General features: G+C 36.6%; 1 protein-coding gene across 2 annotated transcripts in view; it reads right to left on the bottom strand.

The window, feature by feature from the left end:
* Nucleotides 1-25,835, bottom strand: part of TMTC2 (transmembrane O-mannosyltransferase targeting cadherins 2) — a 262,796-nt gene that overhangs the window by 12,409 nt on the left and 224,552 nt on the right. For both annotated transcript variants that reach the window (XM_054813137.1, XM_054813138.1), the window contains exons 10-11: nt 17,217-17,331; nt 10,724-10,787 (exon numbers count right to left, since the gene is read on the bottom strand). In XM_054813137.1, coding sequence (XP_054669112.1) covers nt 10,724-10,787; nt 17,217-17,331 — 179 coding nt within the window. The remainder of the gene's footprint in view (nt 1-10,723; nt 10,788-17,216; nt 17,332-25,835) is intronic.

Here is a 25,835-nt window from a genome sequence, read left to right as displayed (position 1 = left end):
ACTTCCAGGGTAAGCGCAAGGATTTAATTTTGATTCCTGTAGCTTAAAGATTTTAAGGCTGTAGTTTCTAAAATTTGGTCCTTTGCTAATAGTATGACCTCTGGGCTCTGATTGCTCACTAGACTTTACAAGGTTGTGACTTGTAAAAAAATAAAACTACTTTCTGCTAGGGCAGCCTTCTTTAGCACATCTGAACAGTCACGCATATGTTTACAGTGCTTTGTGAGTAATTAATATCAGTATCAGCAAGATGTGTTCAGTGGTAGATCTACACATCCTACTCTGAAAGGTTGCACTTGATACTTGCATATGCCAATAACTGCTGTCTATTGAACAGAAACTTTCTGTATCCTTCAAACTATGTTTTTAAGAAATGGGCACAGGATAATATTTTCCTTTTAAAAAGGTTTAATTAATTATTTCCGAAGGCACAAGAGGACAACTAATATTTGCAGGATTAGCACCAAGAAATCAAAGTTCAGTTCCTGCCTCCGAAATTCAATGTCAAAAATCACTCAGTGAAACCAGATGCTTGCAACAAACTGCCCCAGAAAAAGCCCTCCATGACTGGAGCAAACTATAATCCAGGGCCACTAGAATTGCTATACAGTTTTGCAGTCAATGGCTCAGACTAATTTGCTTTCTCATTATATATTTTCACTACACACACCACCCATTCTATATGAACACCACAGGATCCTACAGAAATTAACTTTGGGTCCTATCTAGCAGCAGTCTTTTTGTTAAAGCTCATTTTTTCCGCCAAATCAAAAGGTTTGCCTCCTGTGCAATTTCCATAATCTCTGTTCAGAAAGCATTTCCTTCCTTTATTATGGGTAAAACATCCAATTTGTGAACTAAGCAGCAAAAAAAAACCCCATGAATGCAGCTATCAGAAGAGAATTTTTCAAACAGAATTAATGAAGGATCATGCATTGATCTTTCAAAAATGATTAAAAATAAGTCTGATAATTTTAAGTGTATTTGAATGCAGTTAGAATGTGAAGAAATGAAGTAGAACTACTGAGTTAAAATAAAATTCCACCAATTAACTCCACCATAAATATATCAATCATTTACTCCATAGAATCTGAGACATACAGCAAACCTTCATATGGAATTTAATTTAGGGTTTTATTGTGGATTTTTGGTTTTATTGTTGTTGTTATATTGGAAAAGATTTCTATTTTCTTTCACATTTTAATTGTTTTCAGTGAGTTCGAGGCAGCCAGATGCTGAGGCAACTGGCACTGTTACAAACCATAACGTCAGATTAAAGTTACTTACTGTTACAGGAAGACAATCTTTACTGGAGCACCTGAAGAATTAGTAAAACCGCCTCCGCTTTGCAATTAAGCTGTTCATTATATGGAAGACATGTTTCAAAAGGGTAGATACACTTGAATGTATATTTTCTCTCCAGTAAAACTAACTGGAATCTAGTTCTAACTAAATAGAATTGTGTAAATGCAATATGCAGAGCTGACCATATACAGTGGTTCAGAATGCCTCCACAAAAGGGGACTGTTCCCTGGGGGAAATGAAAAGCTACCCATCCCCTCCTCACTGCATCTTCTCATTAGCAGACATCTGATCTCTAGACTCTAACTTTCCCAAGGAAAAATACATTCAAACTGGTACTGAAGTTGCTCTTGAAGACAAATTCCAAGAAAATTATTTCAGCCGACACCTGCCACCCATGCCCTTCCTAGCAGTCTGCAAACATACAGTTGTTCTCAGGCAGATCTCAGACCAAAAGCAGCCTTATCGTAGGGCATTTTTCCTCTATACAATCACCCAGATACACCCGGAGGTGTGGGAGGGTGGGGACAGTAACAGTTGCCTCAACCATCTTGTGAAACAGAAACGTAAGTTCTCCAGAACTTGTGGGGAAAAAAGTCTAATAGGATATGCCAACCCACAACTAAAAATCATTCCTAGAATGAGAAATACATCAGAACTATAGATTAGGAAGAAAATTAGGAAGTTATTTATTGCAAAAAATCCTACTGAGAATGTACTGTTACTGGGTTTATTTAATGAGCATTAAAACCATTTCCTTATCAGTTCTAATTGCATAATAAATTCATTGCATTGTTTCCAGAATCAGCACTAAAATACTCTATTAGGAAAAACCTTGCTGGATTCTCTTTTAATTGAGTTCAAACAGATGGCTTAATTTCTGAAGTGCTAATCTACTGCTGTGAGTTCTATATTTCATGGCACTTTACTTTTGATTGACAATGAGGGCTACATTTCCAAAGCAAAGACAATCTTGCTCTCTCCAGGAACTGATGCAGGCAGCATAGTACCTCCTGCCATATTACCATCAGACTGCGAATCACAATCAAGTGCATGGGTCTATCCATGATACATCGTCTTCACTTCCACAATTTCAGCAAAGAGATTGCATCTTTACAAACTACTGCCTCCCATCATCTCAAAGCATAATGATTTCTTTTATTTAACTCAGTAGTACAAATCTAGGCTGTGACTTCCTATTAATTAGATTCGCAAACCTATTTTTTTAATTATTCCATAAATGAACATCATAGTTGAGTACAAGCACAACTGTTGCAGTTATTTTCATACTGAAAAAGTAGTCACAGAAAAAAGTTATCTACTAAGATGTGGATGAAAAACACTAAAATGCTAGATGAAACAAATCTGCGCTCCAAAAGACAGGTCTAGCTGACCTCACATCCTTTTTTCTTCAAATAATTGTGATGGAGGACTGAACATATCTATATACCAGATAAAGACTTCAGATTTGCATAATGAAAATACATATTAAAAAAACAGAAAAAGAAATGTGAGGACACTAAGATTTCCATTCAAGTTAACTAAGGCACAGTCCTACAAAATTTCTGAATCAAGGTCTTTACAGTAAAATAGCTCAAGTATTATTTGGTATGAGAATTTCTTCTCTTTGGAGAATTTATGATCTATCCATTGGGAATTATAACTATCCAATGGGATCATAAGAACAGTGTTCCGTATCTAGGTAGGTGCCTGGAAAGAAAACATAGAGTCATAGAATCATTTAGGTTGAAAAAGACCTTTAAGATCATCAAGTCCAACCTTAAACAGAACCTGTACCGTAATACTTGGGTGATTAACTTCTTAGGAAACATCACTGGACAACAGAGCCTACCATGGAAAATGGGTGCATAAAACAAAATACTCTGGGGTACATTACCAGCAGCTCTATGCAGCACCAGAGATTGCCAGCAGACATACTGAAAACCTTGTATGACCTATGTCCAAAGCAAATAGTGCATGTATTATTATCAGAGAGTTTTTTTCTCTCAAATTGCATGTTATGCACAAAATTACTGTTTCTACAGTTCTTGGCAAGACTAATTAATGATTTAATGAAGACCTAAGGGTTAATTAAATTAGAAAAGAGGAGTTAGTACATAGTTGCTTATTTCCAACAATTGTTCCTCCCATTAAAGGAAAACGTAGCTATACATTTCAGAGTTCACAAAGATGAATGACTCGGAAAATACATTATGGCAATAATTAGACTGTAGAAGGATTAATATTTATGGCAAATTTGTAAACATTTTCATAGCTAAAAATGAAAAGAAAAGCACTCCAAATTACCATGACAACGAGTTTCTGGCTTACTTTGCAGACTGTTTCTGGGTATGCAGCTTACTGTTTGAAAAACTTTACATTAAGAAGAGTTCAGAGCTGCTGGTATAATTTCACTTGAGGAAATTAGGAGCTACAGAGTCTAATTTACCTCTCACATGCAGGAGAAACAGAAGCAACTCTAAATCAGTCAATGGTGTTACTGCAATGCACTATCTATGTAAGCAGAAGAAACTCAAATGTATTTTCATTTCAGTCATTTAGAACTTGCACAGACAAAGTACTTATGTATTGATTAGGATATCAATGTACAACAAATTATTCTAGATGGGAAATAAACAGCAACTCAAAGGCATTTTAATTCCGTTCCAAAGCTCACAAATTACACTGAGTGAGCCAATTGATCTCAGATATTTGCATATTTAACTGCTTGTATAATCAGAAGAAAAGAGTATAAATGAACTCCCCATAATCTAACTCTCACTAAACTGCAGCTGAGGACTGTAATGACATGATTTCCAGCTTTCTCCTATGCATCTTACACGAAGATGGATTACATTATTGAGAACCAGAACCATAATCATCCAAAAGTACCTTCAATCTTTGCTTTCACAGAGCTGCTACAGTGCATGAGAAAACACACATAGAGTTTTCTGGGGTATGGCTATAAATATTCTCATGTATTTCCCAAAGGAAATTCAGTGTTTTCTACAGCTGAGTAAATTGGTTTCCAAATTATACAACTCATCCTGATATTGTGCTTCAGTATTACGGGTAAATATCCCCATTCCAACAGCCTGTGTTCTTTCTTTGTCCCCTGATGGAGATCATAGGGATGGGAAATGCTATAAGGGGTTTTTTGTTTGTTTTGTCTGTTGGGTTTTTTTAGGTGGGAGACACTAATCTCTGCTGAAGTAAGAATACTTTAAGATTCAGAACAACAGCCTGTACACTAGCTTGTCTTGAAGCTGACAATTGTGCACGACAAAAAACCCTAAATGTGTCTTCAAAGTATTTAGGAGGACCATGAATAAATATAATTGCAAATGTAGAAAGATAACTTTCTGTTCAAAAGAATAAACACAGTTTTCCCCAAATAGCTGGTCAGAGATAACATATCTGCCTTGCCCTTAGCCCCAGACAAGAAGGATGAACTGAGTATAAGATCCTGGAAGGGGTGAAGCAACAACAACAACAACAACAACAACTACAAAAGAAAATTGAGCTGGGAGCCCAAATGAGATTTAAAGCTTTCCAGCTCAGGAGGGACAGAGAGAGTTCATGCATGGATAAACTCTTTACATGGAGAAGCGTTGCTATTTCTGTGCAAACACTGAAGAGCCCTTCTACCTGAAATGAAGGGCAGCTTGCATTCAGCTAATATAAATTTTCTTGAATTTCTCCATTCTGCACAACCTTCTGCTAGGCAGGCTGAAAAATGTCACAGCTATTCTGATAAGAAATCTCAGAATCAGTCTTTTATTGCCTGTCAACAGGGAAAGTCTACCCAATTTACAGTAACCAAGAAAGTGCTCTCTCATCCTTTTGAGATCAGAGAGTGGTGTCCTCTTTTTTCTAAGGGTGTTCCACTAGCTCCTCTCCCAGTGGAGCCAATCCATGCCTAAGCCTCCCACTCCTGTATCTGTCTGAAGTCAAACTATTAAAAGTATGCCATCTGGAAATACAGTTCACATCAGTCACGCCTATCTTCTCATTAGGAAGCCACAGTACCCTTTTTAGCCCCTAAAAGTCCTGCATGCCCTATAACAATTGGTTCAGTCTTTAGGAAGCAACAGAGCAGGAAGAGAGGAAGAACTGGATCCTGGGAAGTTTTCTTATTCCTCACACCTTCACCAGGAGAAAAGAAAGGAGGCATTTTCAAGAGGCCAAGAGTGCTGCTGGGTTGGAAGGAATCCACAGCCATTTATATCATTGAGGCGGAAAGTTTGGCACACTTGAGAGGAAGCCTTAAACAATGCCGGGCTTAGCAGCAGCTGGTGCTGGTACTGGGAAGCTGTGCAGCCCTGACACAGGGCAGGAGCTGGGAGCAATTCGGAGGGCAGGCAGGCAGTCAGCAGAAGCTCCACCTGCCACACAAGACCCACTTTTGTATTTTCTCTAAAGGCAGACACAAGTAATGTAAGACCACTGAACAGGTGAATCTGCTGAATGCTAACCACCTAAAAATACAGCTCTGTTGTCACTCCATGGTACTAAAACATAAAGATATAAGATTGCCTTGTGGTCATTACTTTGAATAAACATGTAAATAGAAGAACATTTTTAAAACAAGGATTCTCAACTGGAAGGTGTCATGCTTTATTGGCAACAATACATAGTGTAAAAATCACATATGTACTGTTTCTTTAGAGGACCACGTCAGCTTTATCTGTACTCTGCTCCAGAAACCAGGAATGTGATGGCAAGACACCCCAGTTGGGTTTGAACAACAACAGGGACTAGGTAGACCTGCACAAAAGAGCTGCAGAAGTAATAGATTCGTCACTGGTGAGGGATCTGCAGTATCCCTGGAGCAGTGTGAGGAGGACATTGGATCCAGAGAAGTGTGGAACACTGCCAGTTTTTTGTCAATTGAGGATCAGCTGCAGACAATTCGAGAATCACTGTTAACCTATCCATTACTGTCATCAGCAGTAGAACTAGCATAGCAGGAACTCATAAAAAATTTATGAAAATTCTCCCTGGCAATAACAGGACATGCCCTTAATAAAGCGGGCAAAATGCATTAAAGCTATATCCCTCACAATTACTTCTAGCCTGGTCAAGCCAAATGGGAGAATTACTGAACGTTCAGAAGAAAGTCAAATAGGGAAATTTGGCATGGAAACACATAAGGAAAAAGTACGTGATAAAGCAGATCTTGGCTACATATGTTTTAAGACAAAATCCAACATCTACTTTATTTTTTAAAGATGTATGTACTATCGGAAGTACATTCATTTTTAGAGGTCTTACCACGAATAAAACCCATATATTATGAACACTTTCCATAAGGAGGCACTGAAAGCATGTTATCTATAAGGTGGCTATAAAAATACAGTCAATTATCTGGAAATCACCAGGATTCTTCTTTCAACTGTTAGACAGCTCGAAGTAGAGCTTATTGCAAGCCTGGAGCCTTTGACATGAAATCTGTATTCCAGTGTTGGGGAAAAAAAATAAAAGCAGCACTTGGAGAAACTCCTTTTTAATATGATATTGTGTTAACTGATTACATAAACCCTTCAAGTCAAGAAATGGTTTAGTCCTCCACATCATGATTAAACACCATCTAGTGGAAATTGTATTTATTTTGCTTATAGGTACATTTCTCCTTTCCCCCCCTCATTCTATGTGTTTGCCTTTATGTATGTTGTTACAGTAAGACATTTAATCAAGCCCTTTTGAAGTGGTAGAGTGGAAACAGCTGTTTCTGACAATGTGCCGATGACATGGGGCTTAAAGCTGTCACGAGCTCCAGATTGCAAGCAGCACTAATATGTGGTTGGGATAGTAGTGACTTGCAGGTCATGGCACCTCCTTGAGGAATGCTTCTAAGCCAATCAGCTCAAGGTGGTGGCTCAAAGTCTTAAGGCTCTGGTGAGCTCTCTTTCATTTAATACTCTTGAGGTCATACTTCAAAGTGCCCTTTCTTCTCAAGAGCCATTGGCCATATGTGGGGGTTCTAGAGCAGATTTTTAAAGATTGGCTGCTTCAAGTTCAGACTTAAAAAATTAGAAATGCAGTTCTATTGCACAAATGATGTCTTAAAAGTTGAATAAAAGCTGAAGCTTAAGTCAAGATCTCACATTCTTGTAAAGAACACCAATTTAAAGAGAGTTTCTAGATGACTGGTTTTTCCACAACAAAGTGAGCTTAAAGCTCACATTTTAGAATGCCTAACAACTTGTTAAAATAATTTCCTGGTTTGTGAACATTACAATATGTAGGGCATCTAGAAACCATCTCTGAATACAGATTTTCCTCAGCAATACTCCCACTCAGAATAATTACTGCGTAAGCGTCTTGCTGTCCAAGAAATTTACACTTTCGTTTCTTCGTGCAACTGAATTTCTTAAAATTACATCCAAGTCAACATTGCTAGAACAAACACATATGTGCTTCTCCCTGAGAAGGCTCTAAAATTATTTTGTTTTGATCATGGTAAACACACAATGTGGGAATGCATTTTTTGGAAAGTATTCAAAAAGATCCAGGGGCTAGGGAGGCTAATCTCTGTAGGTTATCTGTAAAGTTGAAGGAGGAAAAGAGGCATGTAAGAAATGATTCATAGCAAATAAAAGTAGATTCCTTCTCCAAACTGCTTCCTGGATTCCTCTCTCCCCCTTGGCTCTCCAAGGGAAAGTCAACTCTGTGAAGCCTATTTGAAAATAAATAGACATAATCTTGAGAATGTCTGCTTCTTCAGTGAAGTTTAAGACAAATGATTCTTGTCTCCACAGCAGCACTATATTCTACAGAAAACACTGCTCTTCTGAAATTACTTTGATAGTAGATAAATACACACCTACTGCAAATAAGGCCAATCATGACCGTTATTAAGAGACCGGTTAGGTCCAAATCTGGAATAATCATACCAGCCAGATTTGTTTTTTCTTTGCACTCAACCTGCATTTCAGCTGGTGCTGCTATTGTACTGAAGTGTTTTAATTCTTTCACACTCTGCAGAATGAAGGTGTATCCAAAAGCAAAGATGATGTTCAGGATGTGGATATACATTTTAACACATCTGTGAGGTATTCACTTTATTGAAGTATATTTTTTTGGCAAATATTTTATTCACTGTAATAAAGCTTTTCACTTTCAATGTATTTTCAGTATTTTTCAGTCCTCTCAGAATTAGTTCAATGAGAAATGAATCACCCCCAATACAACAAAAATAAAATCTTTCTATGTTTGCTTTCTTAAAAACAATGGCTTGGATGTTTCAGAGAAGTTACATTTCTCCTGTAACTGAATACTGTTTTTTCTGGGGATGTTTTTAGCCTCCTTAGCCACAACTTTTGTAAAAATGGATTAGTTGAATGAAAAAGTGACTCAGACTTGAAGGCATATTGGTTGCTCACTGCTGTGCCCCAGTCTTGAGGCACTGAAATAAAAGAAGGCTTAAGAGACAAATGCAAGAGTGGAGACTGCTGTCTGTAAAAAACACTGAAATAGCCAACTAAGGAGCTCTGAAAGTCGTAACTCAGACGGCCATTTAAACTGGACTTGGGTGTAGAAGAGCTCGGCAGAGCAGCTTCTGGATCCAAAGGACTTATACGTTGGGGAGCAAGCAAGGAAGTACTGTGTATGAGGTATTGCTTCATTTCGAAAGCAACAGGAACAGTTGAGAAACCGAAGAAAAGGATGCAAAGGAAAACAAAGCAAGGATGCTGAGAACAAAATTGTGTCATGAAAGCCCAATGAGCATATAAATTCGTGAACAATCAGTAAAAGATTGAGTTTGTAGTATTACTAACATCTCTTATTGCTGCTAAGGGTGGAATTTTATAGGACTGGTATTAGAGATATTACACAATATGTAATATTTGCAAAGAAATGGATGCAAGAGAATGGAAATCTGAGTTTCATTTTAGGCTGCACTAGCTGAAAATCCCTCAGGAGGTAGGCATGGGTCTAATTCTAAAGAAAACCCAATAATTTAGTTGTCTTGGTACAGTGAATAAGAAAGGAGTTGGCAACAGACAAATGGATCTTCAACTTGGGATCTGGACGAGTGACTGGGGAACCACAGGAAGGAAAAAAAAAATGCTAAAAAAAAAAAAAGGAAAGCTCCAGTTTACTTGGAATCCTGATCTGAAATTCACTAATGTCAACAGGTAACATGTCAAGAACCAGAAGGGGGAAGGTTCTTGTTAAACAGATGCTTTTAGCACTTAGTTGTTCTAGGAACAAGGCTGATCCACTGCACAGAATGAGACTTCAGCGCTGCCACAGTATTCTCACTGAGACAGAATTTGGGAACAGACCTCTTAGCAACTAACGATAAACAGGTGCACACAAATATATGTATAGATATATATGGAACTGTGTGTATGCATGCATCTGTACATTACATCACATTCATGCATCTAGTATTTTGCATTTTCTACAAAGAAATGTTTCTAGATCGTTAGTGATGGATACAAAAAAATGAAATTAACATCCTTCAGTGCTATACTTTGTTTAAGGATATTTCTTTAGCATCTTGATTCACATAATTTTGTTGATCCTTCATATTCATAAGACAGTGAGAGAATACACAGGCTATATCCAAAATAAAATATTAAACTGTGGGCATTTTCAAGCTGCGAGGATGGTTCCTACCCAGCTCTGGACTGGGCCACTGCAGTCTCTCAGACAGTACCTGGGCACACTCTGAGAAGTCAGTTGGATCAACACTAGAGAATAGTCCTGGGCACATTTAATTTACCAGTACAGATGTAGATATGAAGTACACAGGATTTCACTGATTTGCATTCCGTACTCCTTTGGAAACATCAGGAGCTTCTGTCTTACCATGTCTGAATTATATTGCTTACTACCTAGAAAACCTCCTCGAGTAGCTTCTTTTTCTTCCACTCTGAAACTACTATGGTAAATTTGAGAATTAACAATAAGAAAAAAGATATGTATGACTACTTCTGTTTTTATTTTCATTCTTGAGAGATTGCCCTTGTACAGTTGTCAGACAGTTGATGCTGGCAGTGAAAATCGATACAATTTTCCCACTCTGCATCATTAAAATACTTTTAAAAAGTCACGAACCATATGCATTCATTCTCCTTTAATAGTGAAAATAGATGGAATTATGAGAGCTTTCTGAACTTAACACATTTAAAGGTAGATAATAAATCTAAATCTAGAAATCTTTTCCAAGTATGTTAGCCAAGACAGACGTTGCTAGAAGACTTCATTGAGGTAACTTGAAAGTATAGTGATTGGTTTGACAAATGAACAGCTTTATCTGACTAGCCTATAATTAACCATTAAAAGAACATACATAATATAGGCCGAGAAATCAAATGCTCCAGCAAGAAGTTTCTCCTCGTCACAAAGGCTTCAGCACTGTAGCACGATCATCAACTTAAGTAACGGATATCATTAAGAAGGTACTTACATTAGGTCTTAATCCTGCTGCCATTTCATAATACTTCTCGGCTTCTTCATTGAGACTGGCTTGTCTACCAGGACAGAAAAAAACAATATAGTTACACATCATTTTCCTTGGGTTAAAAAAAGAAACCATACCTAAAGAAGCAGAGCTTCTTTAAATAAAATACTTCTTTAAACAAAATACTGCAACTACTACCCACTGTTTAACTATATTACCCTAACAAATGCACAAAACATGTCAATCTAAAAGATTATTTTATAGTTCAGAATGTCCATTATCACAAATCCTCCTTGCCTGCCTTATTTTCTTTTTAGTTCTGAAATGATATTAGTACACACTGGAGAGAGATACAGAAGGCCAAACACTCATCTGAGGCAAAAACGGAGACATATCACTCTTCATCAGAGGAAAATCTGGCTCATTTTTTGTAATTAGCTACACTTTAACAGTAAATTACAAAGCTGTAGATTATACAATAATGCAGTTCCTTTCTTTGTGCCTCATCAAGAACACTATAATTCCAGAAAAAAAAAAAAAAATCAGAGAATAGAATGAAAAATAGGTTTCCATGACTCTGGGAATTCATTCAGACAAGAGAGTTCAACATTTACTCACATCAGCCTGAGAGGGGATTTAAACTTAAATTTCATATCCTAGGGGAATAAGATGAGTTTCTGGGTACCTGAAGCACTATCAACTCACCTCTTTTTTCTTTTCCTTACTAATATAGATGGCATCTACATTCTCATGGTAGTTTAATTTTTATTTCTTCTCCTGAGTTTTCAGTTTAATGCCCTCAAATGAAAATGCAATATGTTGCCAAAGAAATCCAAACACATTTTTGTCTCAACAGGCCCTTTTTATCTCTTCTCTCAAACTCCTCTCTTCTCCTTTTGTCTCCACCTTCTTAATTTCACTCCAACTATTCATTTTGGCTGCTGGCCCAATGAATATCAGTTGATCATATACGTATCATGAGAAAGACAGTAAATATGTAAGAACAACCAAGCAGGACTATCAGGCAGACTATGTATCTTCTGCAAACGTTATTTGCTTTTTTTTCTAGGTCCCTTCAGGGCACCTAGGACAGAAGGAGATCTTCAGCATATTTGTACTTGTTATGTGATTACAGATGCATTTCTGTGATACAAAATAGAAAAATTAGAAAACAAGGATAATGCTAAGTAGGGTTGGTTGTTTTGATTTTTTTCCTTTTTCTTCTGCTTGCAAGAATAGTTACTAGTTCAAAGAGTATCAATCAACTGAGCACTTGTATCTGGAGATTTTACCTTGTTCATTACATGAGCTTTACATGCTTTGATATTCAGTGATCAAATTGTGTTCTAATTTTATGTTCCCATCCACCCAAATTTTAAACATTAGCCAGATAATACATGAAAGGCAATTAATCCAAATCAACACATTTTGACATTTATTGGTCTTGGGAGAAGAAAGGGAGGAAGAATAATCCCTTTGAAGTTTCTCACATAATTCACATGCAAGTTGAAACCACTTCCTGACTAACAATTTGCCAAGTAGAACCTGGTTTATACCTGTTAACTGTTTTAAATTACTTTGCACATGTATCATCGACTCAGTGGTTGCAGTGGTTAGAAACGATTGAATGTCTAAAAATATTCATTTAACCTGCTTCTGAATCACTCCTGCTGGGCATTAGTAGCACTTGAAATAACTGGAAAAAAAATAATCTCATACTTCCGAATTTCAGAATTTACTATAAGGCACATAAAATGAAACATGTCACAGAGTTTTGGGTTTTTTTTCCTGTTTGCACAAAACTGTCAGGAAACAAAGCATTTATGAATGTGGTGAAATTCAGTACAATAAACAAGGTGCCTCACCCAGGATACAGACTTTGCCTCCAAAAAGTGTTGTTGGCATATGAACGTGGAACAAATTAAAACCCTGTCTCCTTTTAGCCCAGTGGAAATACATGGCTTGCTTTTCTCCCACAGGTACATCTTGAAACGTGGATCATTAATTCCTAAGTTGAAATCAGTTTGAATTTATAGTTCTCCATTAAAAATGGTTTATAGAAATGAACGCACACCACACTAGTCAGGAAAATGCCAGTTCCATTTCTAGGGCATTCAGCAACAGTTCCTTTAGTTAAGATACAGCAGAATTCTGGTTCCTGTTTTCACTGGAAATCTAAACTAGAAATTCATTACGTTAAGCCCTGGAATGGCCTTCCCTTGAGAAAAATTAAAGGCACAGAGGTAGGAAATTGCAGTAACCCTACGCCACTGAGCAGTAAAGGGCTCTGGATCAATGTCAAACAATGGAAGGACATTACTAAAGGAAACATAATTCACATTAGAGTAAAACATTAGATAAAGTGTTGATAATAAAACAGAAAGGAAGGAAAGGAAGCAAAGAGAAGTTTGGAAGACAGAGTCCTTTTCATAGTTACAAGCTATACTTCAACCTCTATCCTAAATCTTTTCATGAGGACTGACCTTGAAAACACATCTGATTTCCCCCATTAACACCTAGCATTCAATCTTATTTTAAGGGACAAAAATGTCTCCTCTTTTTATTCTCTCCTATCTCTTAACCTGAGCCTCCAGACCTACCAGTTGCCTGTATTTTGTTCCAGCTGACTGCCAGTGACACCTCATAAATGTGCTTGACAACACATCACTCTTAGGTTCTCCTGACACCCAGTTATATTCGGCTTGCATTCATTTTGAATCTCTACATTGATCACTGGAAAGAAGTATTGCTTTAGGAGACAAACAGCACCAATGCTTGCTTTCATTTGGAGACAACATGAAGCTTGTTTCCTGTTTCTAAATAGTACGATGGCGTCACTACACTGCCGTTCCTCATTCTCAAAGTAATCATCCCCTAGATCACAGGAAACCTATGTCATGGCAGCTCACCTCAGTATACAACTACAAAGTGAAACTTAGCACTGTTAATACATGACTCAGTTACTGAACCTACAGCCGCTATATGGCATTATAAATATATACTTCACTACATACCATTAAAATGTACCTAGCTTTGAAGAAAGGCTTCAAACTGAGGCTTTAAGCAAGAGCATAGCAAACACTACAAAAGAAAAATACACGACTAGTTACTGTTTTAAGAAGAATCACCCAAACATCTACATGATCCTTGAATGAAGCTGTCTGGAAAACAAATTTGTTGAGAATATAAATTTTACAGGCAAGCACTATGCAAGTTAAAAGTTACTAGACTGTTGCAAAGAAATTAATTACGTTCATCCCACATCTCACCCCCACTACAGATGACTTGATTCATCTGGCATTGCATTATCAGGATCCTACAGAAGTCATCTAGGCAAAAAATTAATAACTTTGTTTATGTAATTAGGAACAGGGAGGTCTCTCAATAATGCAAACAGAACTAACTCAGGGGTTTTTCCTTGACTTCAGATTTAGTCACAAAGAGAGGAAGTAAACAGTGTTGGAATACCTGACAGAAAGAGCAGAATCTTTCTTGTGACTGCTAAACTGAGAACAGGCTATCTATAAATACAGCTGCTGTGTTTGGACACAGTTAACAATTCTGTTGCAAATTTAAGAAAAAAAAAATTAACCTGTAGCATTCCAGTTCAAAATTTTCAAAACTTGTTTTTATTTTTGTTGCATTTTAATTTAAACATTTTTCTCAGAGAGTAAAGGGATTAAAAAAATGGAAAATATTTTAGCACTAGATTAGAAAAATAAATTGGGCTTGGAGGCAACGTTGTGATTGTTTTCTATCTGAAGCAGCTGTAACCCAAATTTGAAAGAATTTGCCTGCAATTCTGAAGAAATGTCTACATGTTTCACAATCTTGTGACACTCCTTGGGCTAGTGGTAGAAACAGGAGTATGACAGGAGGGAAAGATGATTCCTTTCTAATTCAACAGTACATCACTGGATAGAATATTTGCTCTGAAAAGAAATATTAGAATTTACACAAAAATCGAAGTTGCTGTTATTACCTCCCAGTCATTTTGGACACCTTGCATCATCCACGTTAATATCAATTTCTGTCTCTTACTCCACAATATATCTTTAAAATTTATCCCTTCTCACTCACAACAGTCAATTGACTTTCATGCCCTGTGAATTTCTATAACGTATTTTCTAGCTCGCAGCTGTGCAGTCCATTCAAAATTTGTACTCACTCTCCAGTCAGTTTTTATAGCTCTCTATGGTACCTAAAGAGCAGTTGGTCAGCTATATGAAACTATTATACTTAATAATTTCAGCCTTTCATTTATAACTGTCTTTAGCATCCACGGTTTCTAGCTGTGTCACTCTATGCCACTCTGAGTGCTCCCTTCTTTCCTTCCTCCTTTGATTCTTGGTATCTGCTTTCCTCTTGGAATCACCTCAGCTCTCATCATTCTAAATATCCTGAAAATCAGCTTCTTGTGAAGTCCCACAGAGTCATGATGGATTTCTAGCTGCTGTGTCCTAATGTATGAATATACATTGCCCTCGTCCAACAGCTGTTATGTAAGCAATACATTGAAGAAATTGCTAAGTAAAGCAGTGAACAAAGGCAAACAACAGAATCATAACCTTTTAGCAAAAATCAGTCAGATCATAACACACGAAGTTTTAAGCAAATACTTGGCAGGACTGAATTTAACTTTGCCACCCTGACTCTTGCTAAAACCTCCAGACCACTTTAGACTCCCAGAGCATATTAGGAAGATATTACAATCTTCCACAAAGAAAGCTGAGTATTTAAGTGAAAAATTAGACCAACTGGGTGTCCCAAAGGAGCACAGTTGAAAACTAGCTAAACTAAACCACAGGCCTTTTTTTGTTGTTGTTGTTGTTTTCAAGTGTTTTGGTGGGTTTTCTTTTCTTTTCTTTTTTTTTTAAGTTTTTTGGGTTTTGCTTACAGCTAAAATAGAGAATGCAGTTTAGAATCACTGAGGTCAGTGCTGGTCAAAACCTCCCAAAAAGTGTCCACTCCCAACCAAATCAAGTAGGGTAACCATGGCTGATGTACAGTACAGCAGCATAGCTCTTACCCTGAGAGTGAAAAAATACTCATATCCTGATGTAAAGACATGTGCCTTCAAGACCTGGGATGCTTCATTCAATGCTTGTAGAGAAAGTAAGAGATTTATTAAACCTATTCCCAAAATAGTATTGATCTACACCACCACATTGAAATACCCACAAAAAATCACATCATTAAACCATCTTCCATAACACATTCACTGAAATCGGGAGTCTGACATACTCCATACCCCTCTGGATTCAGCTTTCATGCCTAACTTGCTATACTTCTGTCTGAGAATCTGTTTCATTAACCTAAATGTTGCAAATTACTGAATTCTCTCTTGAGAGATAGCGTTCAGAAAATAATCAGAGGGAAGGATCCTTAAAATAGCTCATACACCTATGGCAGGTCAAACTATTGTTTACCAATGAACCATTTGTTTTGGTTTCCTTTCTAATCTACAAGCAGTGAAAGTTATTTCTCAAAGGGCATTTCTGGGGCTTATTTCAAAATCTTGGTATAGAAACCTTCATTCTGAAACACAGGTCACTTGGCTGAAGCTGATTCTACCTTCTCTTTAGTACCATTTTCTTTTCCCTTTATTTTGTATTCTAAATGTTAAAAGTATAAACAGCCAAGTGAGATATCTTCATCAGAGAAATTATCTCAGTAACTATTTTGTGCTAATTAAGTATATTTTTTATTTCCTTTTTCATGTATTTTCTAAGCATAGATGTAATCTAAATGAAATCAAGTATCCTCATAGCTGTTAAGCGGACAATAGACAATAATTAGATAGTTATCCTAGAAATAAGCATGGAGGATACCTATTACAGTAATGTGAGTTTAATGATAATGTTCAGGCAGAAGCTTAATGTTAGTGAATATCCAGGTCTGACAGCTTTAAAAGTAAAAAAAGAAGTCTAAACTTTTATTCTATTCAGATAGGAAAACAGAATTAAATATAAGACTACATTTTAAATCACAGATTCTGATAATATCATTAAGTGCTCCTATGAGTCTTAAAGTCATCATTAGCCTGGGAATATTTAGATTTCTAATTATCGTAGCGTTCCCTACTGATATGAACATAAAATGCGCTATTTTCAATATTCTCTAGTTACATCCTGATCAGAAATATGGTCTCTTATTTTCAGTTGCTATGCATCCTAAGTGAGGTGAAAGAAAATCCTGCAGAAGGTTCTTCACAAAAGAAACACTTGTTCTTGTATGCAAGCAAAAAGGATTACCTGCTTGTGAACAACAAAAGTTTTAAAGGTAAGAAATTGCAAGATAACACAAAGAAAATTAGAAATAGAAAGTGCTAAATCCTGCAACAGTTTCACTCCAATTCTTTTTATCTTGTTAGCAATATTAAATTATTCAAAGGAGTTGCTGGGCTTTAAAAAGAACCCTGTGTAAGTAAAGGCTGTAAAAAATTTCTTCCTCCAAAAGAGGGGAGGACAATCAAGTAAGCATATGTACAAGCACTAACCTGAGCATATGGGCTGCATTGAAAACAACATCAAATTCTGTATGATCAAGTTCAGCTGCTTTTTTTGCCATCTCAGCTGCCTCTATCAGGCGGGATTCTTCTAGGAGGAACTGACCTGCAATGGAGTGCATGAATGTGAGCCCACAGAAAACAACTGATGGATAATACTTCAGACAATATAGTTAGGAAAAGGAATTAAAAGAAAAAAAAGGAATCAAGAAATCAGATGTTTCAGATTCAATGTTTAGTCATTTGTTGATGCGTTCTATATTCCAATATCTTTAAAATGTAGCAAATATAGAAAAAATGTGATAAATATGTAATAACTAACTGCAATATTTTCAGAACATATTTATGAATATTAAGACTGATACAGTAAAAATGAGCCATCAAGAAACAATACTCCCAATCCTCGAGAAGCCTGCCATTTAAGAGCTTGCCCTTCTGCATATACACTTATCTTCACTTCCTTAAAACAAAATGAAATAAAATAAAACAGCATCTACAAATGAAATATATTCCCATTTTAAAAGCATATCTCAAAATCACATAAAAATATTAATTTATATATATACACACAAACACATTTCTTCAGCTTTAGAGTTATAAATGATACTTTGCTTTAAAATTATTACATATATGTATACCTTGATGAACTGGTATTTTATCACATACTTCAGTAACACTAAGAGAATCATGACAAGTAGCTTTTTACAAGTTTCCTACATGATATTTACCTTTCACGTAAAAAAAGCGAAGATGGCTAAAATCAAGTTACTGAATTTTTACAAATGACATTGTCATAATCACTAAACCAAGTCAAAACTGAAAAGAATGAATAATTTAGCATTAACCAAACTTTAACTGAAGTACAGTAGTTTCAAAACAAAAGACATAACAACTAGTAGAACTCTATAAAAATGAGTTTTCCTTTGAAGAAGTGGGGGGAAAAAAGCATTTTGGAAGGTACTCAAACCACTTTATTTCTGTTCCTTTTAATGATTTTTTCACACCTAATTTGTAAAATGTGTTATTTTTGGATCAAGGACTTTTCAAAGGGTTCCAGCTGTCTAGACTCTGTGTCTACGTAACTTTTTATTTGGAAAAGCTATCTTAAAGTATGGTGATTATACATTCCAGCATCCCATCCTTCTTTTTTTTATCTCTGTAAAGTAAGAGCACTCAACCAAAAGTCCACCAAGCCATCACTGGCCACAAGCCTTTTCAGGAACAATATGCCATGAGCAAATGACTTCCTCTCATAGAGAGGGATTTTCTTTTTTTTCTTACTTTCTTTCCTCATACATTCCCTGTTACTTACATACTCGCTATATGCTTATGTGGAAAATCCACTTACTTAACCAGAGTTAGCAGGGTCTGTAGGGGCATACTGAATCCAGTGATGCTTTGGTACAATAAGCACGTTTGCAGAGAGAATTATCTCAATACAAAAAGTGATGAAAGACAGCTTTCCTAGCTTTTTGCTTTCTCTGTGGATACATTTCAACTTAGCAGGAGATGGAATATTATTAACTCAGTCAGTCACCTATATCTTAGTTATTCAGATCTGCAAAAATCTGGTAAAAATATTCAGGTGCCTTTCTGTGTTAATAGCATAAGGTTTGCTTGCTTTAGTTACATCCACATTCCAATATGTGCCTTTCATGCATTATGATGCTTTGTGTTCATTGTGTCCAGAAACAGATGATTTCCAAAGAAACTTTCTCATATAGAACAGTAAGTAAAAAAATAAAAAGAGAGAAAAACATAAAAAGAAAACATAGTTGAAGAACAGTTTGGATCACAAGAAATTAATTTGTCTGCAGAATTAGAAACCATCGCTTGAGCCATTATTGGAAGTCTCTTATGAAGGGAAAAAAAAAGTTGACAAAATCTACAAGTTTGCTTTTTTTTTTTTTTCCTTTTTTTCTTTTGCGTACCATATCAGAGCATGCCTTATATACAGCAGGAAAAACTCAGATATGAATCTGAAAATTCTCAGACAAGTAAACCAACTACAACAGGCAGTTCATATCTCTTGATTTGCGCTGAATTCCTATTGTCTTTAAAGACAAATCTTCAAAAGAAGCTTGACCAACTAGTATTACAATTGTCTTCCAGAAATGAACTAAAACAGTACCCCTAATACTTAGGTCCATGCTAAAGCAAACCAGCCTTGCAATGTTAACACTAAGGTTCTTTTGATAATGAAAGCACTGGATTAGCAGAATGAGACACTAGTAACTGGATATACTATTCATACGTCCAGCCAAGGGGAAGAAAGAGAACATAACTTTTTAGATTTCAAGACATAGTGAACATTCAAGATCATTCTCAAACAAATTATATACTTAATTTAGGAAAAATATTTAGCAGCTTAGAATTTAAAAATAATGTCACCTGATCATTAATTTTTGTCCTTAAATAAGGAGGAAAAAACCCCTCTCGTTATTGTCTTCAATAAAAATTACCTAAGGGTTTTAAAAGACAGATCTTTAGAAACACACTTCTAGTTTTCTGTATGAAATGTTTAACACTGAAGCTCAACAGAGATGTTATTATATGTATTTTTATAACTACCCCAATGTAATAAAATGTAACGGATATGTTCTACTTCATGTGACATAATCAACACATTTCTTGACTTTAGATTCATTACATCCATGTAATTTCTAAAAATATAACATTATTGGAAACCATTTGAAACCATTACTAATGGTTTACTGGTGCTCTTAAGCAACACACTAGGTTAATTCTTAGCTCTTTAAGAGGTCCATAAGATCAACATATACTGAAGATGTAGAAATTTTATAATAAGTCCAATTTAGAAGAGGATGACATTATATATATTTACTGAAAAGCAAGTGCACTGCTAGATGCTTTAGTTTAAAGCTTGTTTTTATTAATTTTCTAGGACTTTGGCTGCATAGATTCCAATAGTCTACACGGACACATCAAAAATGCCAGTACCAACTCTAAATTAATGTTTTACAGTGCTAAAATCAGAATTTGCTCTCCATTTACTGTTAGGTTTCTAAAAAGTGTCTCTATAATAGGATTATTATTTTATATAACATATTAAAGGATTATCTTTATTACAGGATTACCAAAGTTAACTAAAACAATTGGAAGTATTGCATGACGCCAGCCAAGTATGAGTAAAAATTTCAGTTCTTCTGAAAAGAAAATTCTAGTACTGTGCATTACCATAAACAAGTCTCTCCCCAGTACTGGAGGTGGTAATAACAGTGGCAATAACTCATGCTGAAGTGGGTAGGTAGCAGATGATACAGACCACCCTCCTAAAACCAACTGTAGCATCCTTTACATCCAAATTCTTACAGAATACTGACTGCAAAAAGGAAAGGGCAACACCCCATAACTGCCTTACTCATTGCCTGAGTAGGGGTGATTTAATCAGAGGCTGCTGATTAAGCATTTCCTTAATTGGATGGGCTATAAATATAATTCACTGCTACCTTCTCAATCTAGTGGAAAAATCAATACCTGAGTGTACAGGTGTGTGGTGGGTTGTTCCCCACCAGCATCCAAGCACTCACGCAGCTGCTCACTCCCCCCTACCCCAGCAGGGTGAGGGGAGAAAACAGGAAGAACAACAGCAAGAAAACTTATGGGTCAAGATAAAGACAGTTTAATAGATGAAGGAAAGAAAAGAAAAAAGCCCAAACACCAAAACCAGAGAAGTGAAGGAAATCGCTCACCACTTCTCACGTGTAGACTGATGCCCAGCCAGTCTCCAAACAAAGGCCACCTCCGAAGGCAAACCCCCTCTTCTTTCTCTACGCCAGCTTTTATTGCTGTTATATGGTCTGGCATATCCCTTTGGCCAGCTTGGGTCAGCTGTCCAAGCCGTGGCCCCTCCCAGTCACCTGCCCATCGCCAGTTTACTCACTGAGGGGGCAGAATGGGAAGAAGAGAAAGCCTTGACACCCTTCAAGCACTGTGTAGCAACAGCCAAAACATTGGTTTGTTATCAAAGCAGTTTTAGCCACAAATCCAAAACACAGCATCATCCAGGCTGCTACGAAGAAAGTTAACTATCCCAGCCAGACCTAGTACAAGGTGGAAACTTTCAGTTGAGAATTATTTGCCAAGTTCTCCTGAAAGGCAGACTAATTTTATTCACACATCTAAATTTAATTTAAAGCACCTAAGTAAAGATACCCCATTTTGAAAACATTAGTCACTATTCCTTTTAATATGATATACTAAATTCATACATGTATGAACTGGATTGGAAGTTTATGCTGCACTTTCTTCATTAAAAAGCAGACTGCTGAACTTTTCCTGTCAAAGCCATAAAGATGTGTTTTCCCAAGAGAAGAGCACTAGCAGGGCACAATATTGGCAAGGTGTTGAAGGTGGATCGGAAGGTCTGATCCACAAGCCCCTCGATCCAGCAACCACTTCTGTGGGTCTAAATTTACATGCAGGATTTTCTCCCCTGACAGGTAGCTGGCAACCTGCATGATTTATGAGACACTGCCCAATATCACATACAGAGCTTTCTTATTGCAGGTGTCACGACTCCAACTCTTGCCAACAACATAAATTATGGTAGCCTGATTGTTTTTTGGAATCAGAACCAGCTTTTGAGAAAACTGCTTTCTAGAAGCTCTGAATCCCAGATTTTCCTTTTTCAAGGAAAGCATATTTCTCATTACTATTTTTCTAGAATGGGAGTGGGAAATCCACAATCCAGGTTCAGGTGTGATCCTCAACAACATTGTTCTGTGCCTGGAACATTCCTTTTTTAAACAGATGTTTTTACCTTTCTTGTTAGACAGCACAGACCTGAGTGTAAATGTGTAGCCAAGAGTTCTTAAAGAGCTTTAACAGCAGAGAACTGATTCAATACTTCACTATCCTTAGTCATTTTTCCCTAAACTATCTAAGCATCAGAAAGAACGTTCTTCAGAATGAAAGCTGAAGAATACTGTACCTACAGTACAAACTTATTTTTTCTTGCAAAATGTCAACAGTGTTTTTGAGTCTACATTTGACAAAAAAAAGAAAAAGAGGAAACATATGCAATCTAGTGAAAAAGAAGATAAAAGTATATATGTAATTTAAACAACAACAAAAAATTCCAGTTCCCAGGAGTTGAAAAAAACCAACTTATTTTCATCTTCTGTCAAAATTTTTAACAAATATTCATGCACAGAGATGAAAGCATACAGCTCTCTATCCTGTGTAATTACCTCTCTAAAATGATCATGAACATTTGTAAAGCATTTTTTTAAGACATGCACCAACACCAGTTTAAAAGCCATACATCTGAATTCGTAGTTCCGCTGCTTTCTTGTAATATGAAAGGTATTAATTGGTTGGGATATGCCTGTGTGTAACCATCTCTTATGTTCAGAGCACAAAGGCATTAGTGCCTTCCTCTAGAATGGGCTCAACTATTCCCTACAGGCACTATGAGCTTTTATTTTACTAGATAAAAGTGCAAGTTGCACCATTTTTTCTTTAATTGAAATGTTCTCTCCCTTTTGCTCACTGGCAAACGTTCAAAGGTACTTTGTACCAGAACAGAGTAGGTCTCTGAAATAGCTCATCTTGCTACTGCTGCTGCTTTTAAAAAGAATCACTTTGAAAGTTCTCAGAATGCTCTTGGTTCTGCACTTACTCAAACTTCAATTACTTACACTTCTGTCCTGATATCTTTAGTAATCCAAGCAAAACTGAGTAAACTACCTTCTGCATAAGAAGGAAAAAACTTCTAATCCCACCATAATAGGGAATAGTTACCATTTGCTTCTTTTAATATACGTTTGTCACCAAGTCTTCTGCACCTTATCCTCTTCAAAAGAGTCTTCTCCTTCCATGGCAGCAACTTAAACAACTATGCTAATATGAAAAGTGGATATATCAGGACCATAGACTCAACTGTCAAATCTGTTTATTATAAACTTCACTATTTCTTTCAGCACATTCAACATTGAGGATTTGAAGCTGAAAGTGGGTGCTTTCAAAGCATTTCATGTTTCAACAGAAACGTAACAGGGATCAGGTTCTGCCTGCCCCAATGCACTGTGCCTGTCTCTGAAGCACACAGCAAGGCTACAAGATCATGTCTTGAGAATTGAACTATATTCTCACTGGCATGAGCAGAACCACCACTGACCATCAACTTCAACTCTGCTGTGGCAATGCAGAGCAAAAGAGCAGATGCAACCAGAGATTTATGAATGGAAAATTTCAGTGATATTCTGTGGAAGAAATGAGAGCAGAGACCTTGTCTCCGAGTCGATTCCAAAGCTTTTCAGGTGATGAATCGATGTTGCAAGATGCCAAATCAACAGACATGACTTAATGTAACTATTTCCTTTAAGAGTTTCAAAACAGATTCATTGGCTGTGAATGAGCAGTTCCCAGAGCAAGGGAATGTTTCCTTGAAGATCCTGCTTCACAGGCCTGTTTAGACAACTTCTTGCTGAATATGTAGGATGAGACAGGGAAAGCAAAGAGAACTTACATCAAGATCACCTAGATGGTAGCAGCATTCCAGTTTGTTTTGCTGCTCCTTATATCCCATACCATCTTTATCTAAAGCTACTCTCTGGCTTTCTCACCGTAAGGGCTTTTGGGGAGTTTATTCCCTCAATTGGTTCCCATGAAGAAGATTATTGCATGCAAATAAAATATATAGAAAGACTACACAAGCCAGTGGGTGCTGCAACATCAATATATGCATTGGCTTGGAAAAATCTTTTTTATTAACCTTTTTCTTTGTCTGAAAAACTGATCTGTTGCAATTGTGCTAAATATACCATTGGATGTCATCCAGAGCATGACCAGAGATAAGAGAGAAAAAATTAAATCGCAAGCCTTTGGGACTTGATGACTGAACTTGTGACCACATCTGGATCACTGTAAGCTCTCACTAAAACAAAAGATGAATTATGAAAAGATATAACACAGAGGATCTAATGTTTTACAAACACTAAGGAAGATTCTGGACCCTATGTCATTGCCCAGACACCTGGTGATGTATAAGGTTTGGAAAAGGGAAATTTGGATGGGAAAGAACTATCCAGTTGCACTTTTGTAGCAGCTCCATGCTATCTCTTCAACAATCCTCATAATGAGATGGCACTCATAGGTCAAAACATATGAACACTAACAAAGAGGTCTCTATGGCTGTTCATGCCACAGGCTTTTTCAGTTCCTGCAGAAACCCCAAATTTTGGCAACATGAAAGAAACATAAAGCCACATTTCTAGCCCTGTCTCTGATCTGCAATTTCTATACCACATCTCTCAAGCAGTCTAGTATATTGTGCTGAGGAAGCAGAGTCAACCATGTATTTGGGATGTCAGAATGATTAGATTTAAGGATAAACTCAAGGGACAAGCCAGAAACATGGAAATTCCATAGCGTTTAGGGTCAGTGACCTAGCTTGTTTGGAAATACTCAACTGCATTCCACTTAAGTGATTGGTTCTAAAGGGAGTTTGGAATAAATAGTAATTATAGTGGTTTGTAATAATCTTCTTTTAATGTTGTGTGATAGCAACAGCCTAAAAAGCAACAAAAAGGACTTGACAATTTATGTACATATGCCTTTGCACACTCATCATTCACAGCTGCCAAGAAAACCACAAACAAAATTTCAAATTGGTATATTCGTCTGAATAGCTCAGTTTCTGGTATGTTCTTATTTGGTTTCAGTTTGGAAGTAAGAAATACTGTGTTAATACTAACTGAAGATTTTCTCAAATCAAAGTTATAGGAGAGAGTTCTGGGAGTAGAAAGGTCGCAAGTTTAAAGAAGTCTTTCTGCGAGTCATTTACATCTGTCTTCCTGTTTTGGGTCTAGGAATCCTGTCTTCCTGGAATTACACTCATTCATATTGTAGAAGGATGTATAATCCGTAGTCCAAAGTCAGGGTCTTAATTTGATGTCACTGTATGCTCCAAACAGAGACTCCCTTCCTCCAAAGAGCGCATATGTTCTATGCACATGTGTTATTTGAGTATCATAAACTTGTTTTATAGTTCCCCTACAAAATCATTATATATTTAATGGTAAGATTTCCAAAAGATTTAAAATGGCAAAAAACCCTTTCATTTGCTGAAAGTTTCATGAGCGCATATTGGGAAAGCTGGCAAAGTGACTTAGGGATAGACATACTACATCTGCTTGGCTTTGACCCCATCTCATCAAGGAATTTAATTTCTCAATACATAATCACCATGTAACATCTGGTTTCCCAATGGAGCAGATCTATGCACTCTGGTTTATTTACCATTCAGCATATACTTCATTTAGTTAACCTGTCAGTCAGAAATGTCACTCATTCACTGGAAATAGGGATTGTGAAATCAGTTTTATTAATTTCATTAACAGAGATAAAAACTGACCTTCCTATGGACTGGGGTGACATTTCTTCCACAGGCATAAAACTCTCTTGAAGAAATGAGTAAGACTTCATTAGTAGGTCATGGTTGATATTTCTCTTTCTTATCAATACAAATTTACCATTTTACTTTTCATTATTACACTGTTTTTTTCAGAAGGTCTTTTCCTTAAATATATAGGAGGAAAAAAAAAGCTTTCCGAGGCTGCTCTTCAGGCAATGAAGAACAAAGAC

The sequence above is a fragment of the Grus americana genome, chromosome 1 (assembly GCF_028858705.1).
Source record: "Grus americana isolate bGruAme1 chromosome 1, bGruAme1.mat, whole genome shotgun sequence".
Lineage (NCBI taxonomy): Eukaryota > Metazoa > Chordata > Aves > Gruiformes > Gruidae > Grus > Grus americana.
This window is presented reverse-complemented; position numbering and strand designations above follow the sequence as displayed.